The sequence below is a fragment of the Pan paniscus genome, chromosome 22, assembly GCF_029289425.2.
Source record: "Pan paniscus chromosome 22, NHGRI_mPanPan1-v2.0_pri, whole genome shotgun sequence".
Lineage (NCBI taxonomy): Eukaryota > Metazoa > Chordata > Mammalia > Primates > Hominidae > Pan > Pan paniscus.
This window is the reverse complement of record NC_073271.2, coordinates 38,454,920-38,467,200: the sequence shown is the minus strand read 5'-3', so window position 1 is coordinate 38,467,200 and position 12,281 is coordinate 38,454,920. Positions and strand designations below refer to the sequence as shown.

The 12,281-nt window shown below is 45.8% G+C and overlaps 1 protein-coding gene across 2 annotated transcripts in view; it reads right to left on the bottom strand.

The window, feature by feature from the left end:
• The window catches only part of UBASH3A (ubiquitin associated and SH3 domain containing A), a 44,084-nt gene extending 36,667 nt beyond the window's left edge, over positions 1 to 7,417 (bottom strand). For both annotated transcript variants that reach the window (XM_003823881.5, XM_003823882.5), the window contains exons 1-3: positions 7,298 to 7,417; positions 5,047 to 5,100; positions 1,865 to 2,051 (exon numbers count right to left, since the gene is read on the bottom strand). In XM_003823881.5, coding sequence (XP_003823929.4) covers positions 1,865 to 2,051; positions 5,047 to 5,100; positions 7,298 to 7,410 — 354 coding nt within the window. In that variant the 5' untranslated portion in view covers positions 7,411 to 7,417. The remainder of the gene's footprint in view (positions 1 to 1,864; positions 2,052 to 5,046; positions 5,101 to 7,297) is intronic.
• Between the last annotated feature and the right edge of the window lie 4,864 nt (positions 7,418 to 12,281).

Below are 12,281 nucleotides of genomic sequence, written 5' to 3'. Positions count from 1 at the left end.
TGTCTATCTAATGTGTGTCTCTGTGTGTGTCTGTGTGTGTCTATGTGCATGTATCTGTGTATTCCTGTGGTGTATATCTGTGTGTATCTGTGTGCATGTGTACCTATGTACATGTAGTGTGTATGTGTGTCTATCTGTGTGTCTGTGTATGTCTGTATCCATGTATGCATGTATATATGTGTGTGTCTGTGTGTCTGTATCTATGTATGTCTGTATGCAGGTATGTGTGTGTATCTGTGTGTGCTGTGTGTACGTCTCTGTGTCTATCTGTGTGTGTCTGTGTGTGTCTGTGTGTCTCTGTGTGTGTCTGTATGCATGTATGTGTGTGTATCTGTGTGTGCTGTGTGTACGTCTCCATGTCTGTGTGTGTCTGTGTGTCTATATCTATGTATGTCTGTATGCATGTATGTGTGTGTATCTGTGTGTGCCATGTGTACATCTCTGTGTCTATCTGTATGTGTTTGTGTGTCTATATCTATGTATGTCTGTATGCATGTATGTGTGTGTATCTGTGTGTGCCATGTGTACATCTCTGTGTCTATCTGTGTGTGTCTGTGTGTCTATATCTATGTATGTCTATATGCATGTATGTGTGTGTATCTGTGTGCATGTGTAAGTCTCTGTGTCAACCTGTGTGTGTCTATGTGTGTGAGCTATGTGTTTGTCTCTGTGTCTATCTGTGTGTGTGTGTGTGCTTGCGCCTCAGTGGGCTGGGGAAGGAGCGGGGGGCCAAGGCCTGCTCTGATTTCTGAGCTGTGTCACATGGCTTGGGCTGCCCTGCCTTTCCCCATTGGCTCCAGAGGGTGAGCCAGAAGGGAGTCAGCTTGTCACAAGTACCGTTGATGTCGATGTAGGGGGAAAACTCTCTCGATTTTTCTGGGGCTTTCCCAGGCTTAGTCCTGTGCTCTGGGGATCCCTGCAAGTCTCGGGCAATCCAGGGTGGTGGTTGGAGGCTTTGGAAGGTGCTGCTTCTCCTGGGACATCTTCCAGAAATCTTTTCCCTTCAGAGGTTTGCATTCCTCCTTTCCATCCAGCACCGAGGGGCCTGGTGTTGGAATGGAGGGTTCCTTGGGCCCTGATGGAATTCCTTGAAATGGGTGGAACAAATCAGTTTGCCAACAGCAGAGTTGGGGCCAGGCCACGGTAGCGGAAGTGGGTGTGCCCTTCCTTAAGCCCCTCTGGTGGAGCTGAGTAGAGCAGTGGCTGTCTGTCTCTCCCTTCTCCTTCTTTTCTCCTGAGCAGCTCCCACATTCTTCTTGTCTTCCCGGTGCCCCTGTAGAGCTGCCCGCTGGGCCATTGTGTTTTGCTGTGGAGCTACCCACTGGGCCATTTTTTTTCTGAATCAGACGACTGGTCCCTGAGACAGGGAAAAGTTCTGCATTTGGGGGTAGCCAATAATCACCCGTCCTTGAGTTGACTTACCACACATTTTGGAAACACAAACTCTGTTTTAGGGGCTGTGCTAGTTTCTGGGGGTGCAAAGATGAGTGAGGCATCTGCCTTCCCTTGAGGGACTCGGTCTGGTGAGGGATGCGGTGCTGCACCAGACACATGGCCCATATGATACAAAAGTGCCACTAGACACATGAACAAGAAAATGGGCAGCAACTCCTTTTGCCTGGGGAGCTGGAGAAGACTCAAAAAGGGGAGAGGATAAATGAGTTGGGTTCTGAAGGATGAACAGGAGTTGACCAGATGAAGGCAAAGAGGAAAATAAAGGACAGCTCATGTGAAGGTGCCAGCTAATGATGCAGTTCTGGACTATCCCATTTAAATAAGTCAACTTTGTCCCATCATGGCCTGGTTAGCACAGAAAAATGCCTCCAGCTGCCGTGAGCATTGAAGGCACACTGGGTTGACTCACCGTGAAGAAGTCACAGAGTGTCACGTGTGGGAAGACCTCATGAGCTCTGTTCTTTGCACACTGGCGCTTGCTCTCTCTCCAGAACTCTTGAAGTTTTTCCAGCAGGGGCCCCGTTGGACAGAGGAAAAGGGCATACTCCTGGGGGATGGGGTCGTCTAGGGAAGGGTCATTGCAATGATCACGCAGCCTGCAACAGAGAGCAAGCCGGCGTCACCCACTGTCACAACAAAAAGGGTTTTCCCCTTTGAGGACACACAACAGAATGACAATGACAGCAATGCAGAATTGTAGGGCACACTGAACACATCATATATGCTCATGACATAAATTAATCTCACAGCCATCCTACTGGTGGGAGGCACTGTGGCACAGCTGTGTGTGGCACAGACCTGGTCAGTGTAAGTCCTGCTCTCAGACCCACCTTAGTCTGATTCCAAAGTCAAAGGTAGAAAAAATGAAAGAAAGTTGACAGCAAGACCTAAAACCTGGTCTTCCAATGATCCGTGGGCCCAGCATCTCCTTGATGGTGTGGGAAAATTTTGCGGGAAAACCTCACATTTGTATTTTACCTCAAACTTCAAATTACATATAAAAACCAAAACCAAAAACCTAGACAAAATTTAGGTAGCTGCTGCGTTTCTTTAGATTCAGACAGTTATTTTATTTTATTTTATTTTATTTTTGAGATGGAGTCTTTCTCTGTCGCCCAGGCTGGAGTGCAGTGGCACAATCTCAGCTCACTGCAACCTCCACCTCTCCGGTTCAAGCAATTTTCCTGCCTCAGCCTCCTGAGTGGCTGGGATTTCAGGCAGACAGTTATTTTAAATTAAAGGAAAAATGACGGATGACCCAACATAGGAGTTCATTGTCACTAACAATAAAAATGGAAATAAAATAGCTCTGAGACGGCATTTTTCTCATCTGTCAAGTTCACAAACATTTTTTCAATAAAAAGGATAAAAGTTCTGCTCAATGTGTAAAAGGTGCAGCAGGACTTAAGGACAGACCTTTCAACTTTTATGTGAAGCAATTTGCCAATAGGTATCGAGAGTCTTAAAATGCCCACACTCTTTGCATTAATAATTCTACTTCCAGAAATTTCTCCCGAGGAAAGAGCACAAAGTACTGTATAGGCAAAACTTTGCACATGAAACATCTATTTAGGGTTATTTAGAAGAAAGTTAGAAGGTTATTTAGGGTTATTTAGAAGAAAGAAGAAAAACTCCATAACTGATAGCAAATCTATTTACCATGCATTCATTAGAAATCATGGTTTGGAAGAATTTCTAATTACTCAGCAAAGTGCCTGTGATATAATTTTCAATTTAGAAAGTAGTATTCAATCACTAGAGGAAACAGAACTTACGCAAGACCATATTCTCTTCAATAAAAATCACAGAAGAAGTTACCTCTCCTCTCCATCGTGGTTCCCACCCTCCCCCTTTCCAGGGTTCACCCAGAGGGTGAAGCTGCTTTGTCTTCTCCCAGAAATTTAAGTAACGGACTTATAGATAGCACTTGTTTTACATAAATCATAAGCTGTTATTCAAATTATTCTACAACTGGCATTTTTCCTCTACCATGTCTTTTCAATTAATCCCTGTTGATACCCACGTGTCTAGTGAAGTTTGTCAGCGCGAATTTGTTAAAGGCTGTGTAATAGTTCATGTATACATATACAATGTTGCACTTGTTCATTCCCGCACTGATGAACATCTAAATTATTTTATTTTAAAACCATTTCATAACCCTGCAATCAAGATCTTTGTACATGTCTCTTTAGGCTCCTTGCATTTCTCCAGGGAATCTGCTTAGACACACGACGGAGGCTGGTGGGCTGTGCATGTTGCCAAGGTTGGCAGATACCCAGCACTGCCTTCCTCAGTGACACCAGTGACGTGTGAGGCCCCGCTTCCCTCACCCTCATCAACACTTGGAGTTACCTTGTTTGCTCTAATGATATCTTAATTTGCACCACCTCCCTGGTTACTAGTGAGAGGTTGGGGTGCTCTTGACAGTCTAGGGGACCCCATTGCCTACCTGTTTTTTGGTGGGGTTCCTAGTCTTATTGACCGGGTTGCAGTGGGGAGGTGCTGGCCATGCCCCTCACAGCAGTGGGCTTGTTTCTGATCCAAAATTGGCAACTGGCTTTAGTGGAGTCTGTGAAGGGGTTGCCCATTTTGCCTGTGGTCTACACTTTCTGGAGGAGGAGGGGGCATCCCATTGGGAAAACTGCACGTTCAGAGACCCAGGATCAGTATCTGCCCTCCTGCTTTGGGGAGGACACTCCAGCCTCCCGGGACCTGGTTTTTATTGTTTGATTTTCCCCGTGGCTATCTCAGGGCAGAGGATGAAGGACTCCCCACAGCACATCCAGGTGGGAGAGGGTTTTAGAGAAACGGTGGCCCTCCTCTCCATCCCCAGAGCAGAGAACAGGCCCGTGGCAGTGGGTGGCTTGCAGAATCACTCACGCAGCTGGTACCTGGTGAGGTCACCTCGAATCAGAGCCCTCACCTGACCCACACACCTGGCTTCATGACCACCAGTAAACTCCCTTCCCCTCAGAGGCAGCCCGAGAGCATGGTGGTCGCTAGTTTCTATCAGAAAAGATGTCAATTATGTCTCAAATCTTTCCATCAATAAACACAAACATCCTCCTATCTATCTGAATCTTATCCATCGTAGTAGGCAGTTGAGGAGGACATAATCAAACACAAGTATGCAAAATCCCAGCCTGCTCTTCAATTACTGAAATAGGTTGAATATTAGCAGTACTAATATAAAACCCAAATGCTACCATTTTTAACCTAATTACTTTATTCTAACAATTACCCTCATTTACGTGCTTATCACAACACAACAATCATGTCTTCCCCATTTACTCAACAAAGCACATGAACCTGTTCTTCTTGGCAGTCAAATTGGATTGAATCAGGTTTGTAAGTGAAGAAAGCCTTGTTCAGAGTTCTCTCTTTCTCTTTCCATGGTTAACCAAAGCCCTGTGCCCCTCCCTCAGTGCACTATGGGTAGGCAGGGAGGTTATTTTGTTTCACTTCCGCAGTGGCCCCATCCCACCCAGAGGCGCCCGGCTCTTCCTGGCGTCAGCCATGGTGGGGGGGAGTCCTTAGGCACAGGGCATTCAGCCCAAACGCCCCTGGGTCTACAGGAACAGCTGCACTCACCAGGCCAAGGCCTCCTCCGCTGTCTTCCTCCCCGTGGCTGCCAACGCTTTCAGCCTGCAGAAGAGCAGACACAGACACAGAGTCACGTCGCCCATTCTTGGGAAAAGGGTCAGAGAGGCAGGGTGTAGCCTTGCACACCCAGGATCTTTTGGGGGGTGCTCTGAAGAGGGCCTGATGCTGAACTTCCAGCTGGAAGTTCCAGCGCCTGTCCCCTGAGTGCTGCCATCATGGTTTTGGACAATGCTGACCAGCTCACACCTTCCCCTCACTGTCCTTCCCTGGCTACCCGCTTCAGCCCTTGGCACGGGGTCTCAGTGCTGAGGACCTGACCTCCGCCTGCTCCTGCAATCCCTCTCCCTGGCCTGCCCCCCCCCCCCCCACTGCCTAGAGCAAATGGACCCACCCTGTGGAACGTGCACCTGGCTCGGACACACGCTTTCCTCACCCCAGCATCAGCGACCCTGATCCCCAGGCTCGCCTCCCACACCTCTCTGCTGGGAAACAGCCCTTTCCAAAGCAGCCAGGCAGGCACTTGTCACGGCTTACACAGTCCCCTTGCACCCACGGCTCTCCCCTGCCAGACCAAGAGCTCCCTGAACACAGGACTGAGTCTTATTCATCACGGTAACCCGGGACGTAAGTACATTGCATTGAATTGGGCAGAACTGGACCAAATGAAACAGAATGGAATATAGCAAAGGTAATTTATCAGGAATGCAGACTGGAAACAGCAGGTGTCTATGAGGAACCCACCACATGATGCCGAATGCTGCTATTTGGGTGGGCACCGATGGGGCTGTGGCCACCTGGAGAGGTTTGAACAAGGCAGCCTTGGTGCAGGGCCCTTACTATGAGGTGCTCTGGTGTGGGGAAATTAACACACATTTCTCTTCCTCCAACATGTGCTTAATGTTTAAACTGGAAGGAATTTTGAGTAGAAGTCCATGCTATAGGTTTAGTAGTAAAATCCAGCGTGGACTCCTTCAAAGGCATGGAGAGCTGGTTCGGGTCCCACCTCCGCCACTAATGCACTCTGTGGGCCCAGTGTCCTGCCTGCACTGGGTGGCGAGCAGTGGACAAAATCTGCCTTGTCTGTAATGCCTGGACGGTGCTCGGTGGCCGCCCTGCACATGCCTGACCCCACTCCCCATTCAAAGGCCCTTGGCTTAGCTTGAACATAACAGTGACGACAAAGCCCTGATTTGGGGAGAAGAAATGGGTTTGTCTAGCTTCAGAGTTACTTCACCCAATTTGGCCAAGCTTTTGTTATAGTGTGGAAGGAAAGTTTAGCTCCTTCCCCAACCCAAAGTTACCTAAAGTGTGTTTCTGATACATTTTTCCATGTGAAAAAATGAATGGGTCAGATTTAAGGCACTGGTTTGCCATGAAAGCTGTAACCCAATGTTGGTGTCGTGGCCTCCCTCTCCGAGAGCGGTAACTCTGAAGGCTAAGCTCTTCCACATGCAGGCCTTTCCCTTGGGTAAGCAGGGTCGCGCTCACACTGTGTCTGAAGTTTCCTACCCATTTGTTTCGTTATCAGACACTCAAGGGATTGTCTCTGAGGACAAGTGACTTTCCCCGGGCAGCGTGGAAGCACAGCCCTGCTGACAGTTGGTCCCAGTGTTAGAGACTCAGCGAGCTTTGGGGCCTTTCACGTTAGAGTTTGAATATCTTGAAACGCCACCTTCAGAGTCACTGAGCTGCACACAAAGTGATTACAACCAGGCCCCAATCTCCTCCAAACCCCCAAAATGGGGCACCCGGAGTAATACATGGCTTCTGATTTTCACAAATTTCAGGGTCCCCCAGTCAGCCAGCCGAGCTGGTCTTTAAAAAGTCAAGAATATCAGGGGTATTCTTGTGCCTCCCTGGGCCACACATAAAATATGCTAACACTAATAATAGCTAATGAGCTAAAAAAAAAATCTCATAATATTTTAAGAAAGTTTACCAATTTGTGTTGGGCAGCCAACACAAATTGAACAGGGCAGCCTTAGGAGGCTGAGGTGGGATGATGGCTTAAGCCCAAAGCTGTCCTGGGCCTCACGTGGGTTGGACAAGCTTGGTCAAGATCACCTCATTTACGAAAAGCAGAAGAGGGCCCTGTGAAGAGGCAGTGTCTTACCCTGCAAGGTGCACTGCTTTCACAGGAAGCCGTACCCTACACCCCTGCAGCTCCATGCCGGGGGCCGCAGCAGGGTCTGGCACCAGCCTCACTGGCTGGGCCCCGGGGTCTCTGGGCAGTACTCACGCGGTGTGCACCGGGAAGCCCATGGCCAGGAGGGGCTCCAGGAGCGAGGGGCTGCTGCGGCCCTTGAGCTTGTTGGAGACCTTGGCGTAGAGCTGCGTCTCCCCCGCTGCCATCTCTTCCTGCCCGTAGGCCAAGAAGCTCGCCTGCACACAGAAATGAGGAGATAAAGCAAGAGGGGGAGAGGCAAGGCTGAGGCTGTGAAGAAAAACCTCAAGCTCTTTTTGATCTTTCTGACAAAAGTTGATATCCTGTTTGCATGAGATATCAGTTTTCAGAATTCTGTTTGCAGGATGCTGGGTGCAGCGTCCACCAATCCTAACTGTTTCCACCACGGGGGTTTGAGGCTAAAGGTCCAACCGAGCCCCTGCATGGGATCAGCCTCTATAGGGACTTGGCTAGTATTCGGGAGCAAGAATGCGTGAGAGCATGGGGGAAGGAAGTGGAGGAGAAGTCAGGGAATGAGTTCCCTCCTGGATCCTGCTGGCCCCCTGCCCTGACCCACCCTGGATCCCAGTCTCCTTGTCTGTGAACAAGACATTAAACCCCACTCTATCTATTGTCTCGGATTGCTGGAAAACTTACTGGTTCTTTCAGTCATTCATTGACTTGTTTTTTTTATTTTAAAAACTTTAAAAGCTTTATATGTGTACAGAAAAGTTGATGAATCATATGTATATAGCTCAAGGAATTTCCATAAATGAGCCCACACCCCTAATTCCCCCACGACCCAAAATCAAACAGGGCAACCAGGGGAATTTTGTACTTCCTCCACCCAAGGGGACATTTGGCAATGTCTGGAGACATTTTTGTTTCCAAAATGAGGCGGGGGTGGTGGTGGGTGGGGTGGACATCGTGGTACCGGCACTAGTGGGCAGAGGCCGGGAATGTCACAGTGCCCAGGACAGTCTCCCCAACAAAATTTCACTAGTGCCAAGGTGGAGATAGCCTGCTCTGGAACATTCTCAGAACCTCAGATGCACCTCTGCCCCCAGCTCAGCCTCCTCCAGTTATCTCCTCCCTGCCCCAGAAAGTAAACTGCTGTATCACTTGTATATGAATTGTGCCTGTGGTTGAGCCTCATGTAAATAGAACCATATAGCATATTCTCTATCATATCTAGTTTCTTTTTCCTCAAATTATGCCTGTAAAATTTATCCACATTATTGCTTGTAGCCACAGTTAGTTCACTGTTATTGCTGTGTAGTATTTGATTAATAAATATACCAGCCAGGCGTGGTGGCTCACGCCTGTAATCCCAGCACTTTGGGACTTTGGGAGGCCAAGGGGGGTGGATCACCTGAGGTCAGGAGTTCGAGACCAGCCTGGCCAACATGTTGAAACCCTGTCTCTACTAAAAAATACAAAAATTAGTCGGGCATGGTGGTGCATGCCTGTAATCCCAGCTACTCAGGAGGGTGAGGCAGGAGAATCATTTGAACCCAGGAGGTGGAGGTTGCAGTGAGCAAAGATTGCCTCACTGCACTCCAGCCTGGGACAGAGTGAGACTCCAGCTCAAAAATAAATAAATAAAATAAATATAACAATTCATTTATCCATTTCTCTGTTGATATGCATTCAGGAAGTTTTCAGTTGTTTTGCTATTGTAACTAATGTTGCTGAGGACATTCTTGTATGTGTCTTTGAGTGCCTTGTGCATGCATTTCTATTAGGTGTGCATCTAGGAGTGGGGCTGTTGGATCACAGAGCACGTGAAACTCCATTAGGAACTGCCAAGCAGTTGTACAAAGCTCTATATCCTCATTCACACTTAATATTATCAGTCCCTAATTTTAGCCACTCTGTGGTGGGGGTGGTGTGTAGTTGTATCTCCCTGTGGTTCCCATTTGTATTTCCCTGAGGGATAATGATATTGGGCACCATTTCACAGGCTTATTGCCCATTTGAATATCCTCTCTGGGGAAGTTCCTGTTCAGATATTCTGCTCTTTTTTTTTTTTTTTTCACTAGGTTGTTTGCTTTTTCTTATCAATTTGTGGGAACTCTGGTTAGAGTTTTCTGCATCCTGTTCAAGAGATTGTTGTTAATCCAACATTGATGAAGATATCTATGTTTTGTTCTAGAAGTTTTGCTACTTTTGCTGTTCATATTTAGCTCTATGATCCATTTGAACTCATTCTGTGTATGGCGTGAGGTTGGGGTAAACTTTCATCTACTTCCGCATTGAAAGGGCCATCCTTTGCCCAGTGAATTGCAGTAGTAGGCTTATTGTAAATCAAGTGACTGTATATGGATTAGTTTTTTCTAACTTGTGTGCTCTCTTGTTTGATTTGTCCCTCTTTGTGCCCATTCTACACTGTTTTAATCACTATAGTGCTAAACCCTCTGGTTTTGTCCTTTGCTTTTTCATAAACATTTACAAATCAGGTTGCCATGGTGTGTCATAGTGTGTCATTGGGTAGTGCAAAAAGATTCACACCTACAATCAATTGATTTTCAACAAGGATGCCAATGAAATTCAATGGGGGAAGGATAATGCTTTTGATAAATGGTGCTAGAGGCTCATGCCCATAATCTCAGCAGTTTGGGAGGCCAAAGTGGGAGGATCACTTGGGCCCAGGAGTTTGAGATCAGCCAGGGCAGCAGAGTGAGACTCCATCTCTTAAAAAAAAAAAAAGACATGGTGGCATTAGTTCTAGCTACTCAGGAGGCTGAAGTGGGATGATGGCTTAAGCCCAAGAAATCGAGGCTGCAATGAGCTGTGATTGCATCACTGCATTCCAGCCTGGGTGACAGAATGAGACCCTGTCTGAAAAAAAAAAAAAAATTAGTGCTAGGAAAACTGCATATTGGTATGAGGAAAAATGAACCTCAACCCTTACCTCACATTATATACAAAAATTAACTCAAAATGTAAATGCTAAAACTATAAAACTCCTTAAGAAAACCTAGAAAAAAAATGTTTGCTATGTTGGAGTTTGCAAAACTTTCTTAGGACATAAAGCGAATAAACCAACAAAAGAAAAAGTTGATGAACTGGACTTCACCAAAGTTGAAAACTTCTGCTCTTTGAAAGACATCATAAAGAGTATAATAAGGTCAACCACAGACTGGGAGAAAGTATCACTATACATATAGCTGACAAAGGACTTGTATCTAGAATATACAGAATATTTTATATATACTTATAACAAATAATAAGAAAACAAGCATCTATTTTAAGAATGGGCAAAGTATCAAAAAGGATACTTTTAAAAAGAAGATATATACATAGACATGAAAAGATGCTCAACATCATTAGTCCTCAGGGAAATGCAAATTAAAACCACAATGTGATTCCACAGCACACCCACCAAAAGAGCTAAAATGGAAAATATCAGGTTTACACAAGGCTGGGGAGTAACAGGAGCTCTCACACTGTGCTGGTGGGAATGCGTAACTGTCCAACCACTTTGGGGAACATTTGGAGGGTTTCTTATAAAGGTAAATATACATGAAAACGTGTGTCCACACAAAGATTGGTCTATGAATGTTCATGGCAGCTCTACGCATAATAGTTCCTTCTATTTTTTTTGCCTTTATTGCACTGACTTGGAACCCAAGTCAAATGTTGAACAGATGTGGTACTAGTGCACCTTCTTGTATAACTCTCCATTTCAGAGGACAAGGTCTCAATATTTCACCATTAAATGTGAGCATATTATGATATTTATTTGTATAGTTTTATTTTCACTTTTTTGAGGCAGAATCTCACTCCGTCACCCAGGCTGGAGTGCGGTGGCGTGATCTAGGCTCACTGCAACCTCTGCCTCCTGGATTCAAGTGATTCTCCTGCCTCAGCCTCCCGAGTAGCTGGGACTACAGGCGTACACCACCATGCCTGGCTAATTTTTATATATTTAGTAGAGATGGGATTTCACTATGTTGGCCAGGCTGGAACTCCAGACCTCAGGTGATCCACCTGCCTCAGCCTCCCAAAGTGCTGGGATTACAGGTGTGAGCCACTGTGCCCCGCCTGATTTTTAAATAATATTCTTTTGAGGCCGGGTGCGGTGGCTCATGCCTGTAATCCCAGCAATTTGGGAGGCTGAGGTGGGCGGATCATAAGGTCAGGAGATCGAGACCATCCTGGCTAACACAGTGAAACCCTGTCTCTACTAAAAATACAAAAATATTAGCCCGGCATGGTGGTAGCCTGTAGTCCCAGCTACTCGGGAGGCTGAGGCAGGAGAATGGCGTGAACCCGGGAGACAGAGCTTGCAGTGAGCTGAGATCACGCCACTGCACTCCAGCCGGGGTGACAGAGTGAGACAGTCTCAAAATAATAATAATAATAATAAATAAATATAATAATAATATTCTGTTTACCGTACGTATTTAAGGTGTACAATGGGATGTTTTGCTATATTCATAATAGTGAAATGAGCGCTGTCATCAAGCAAATTAACATATCTATCATCTTGCATTGTTACTTTTTTTACTTTTTTTTCATGGTAACCGAAACTAAAATCTGCTGTGGGCAAATTTTCAGTATTCAATAAGATATTATACCTCTGGCTGTCAGCTGTATCTTCCGTCTCTGGACTTCTTCATCCTACACATCTGCAACTTTGCACCCTTTGACCCACACCTCTCCATTTCCTGCCCCCACACCCTCCCCTGAGAACCCCACTTTATTCTCTATGTATTCAACTTTTTTTTTTTTTTTTTTTTTTTTTAAGATTCCACATATAAGTGCAATCCTGCAGTATTTGTCTTTCTCCGTCTGGCTTATTTCATTTAGCATAATGTCCACACACTTCATTATCCTTTTTCTTTGAGGAATTCAAAAGATGAAATAATTCCACAATCAAATGATTTATCTTGAATTTGAAAGTCTGCAAATAGAGAAAGCTTGTGACCCAGAGGGAAAAAGTAGATTTGGGTATGAAATATAGTCTCTACTCAAGTATATTTTTCTCTTCTAAATAATAAACCCTGTTTTGAGCAATTGTGTTATGTTTATAACATATTAAAATGAAAAATGC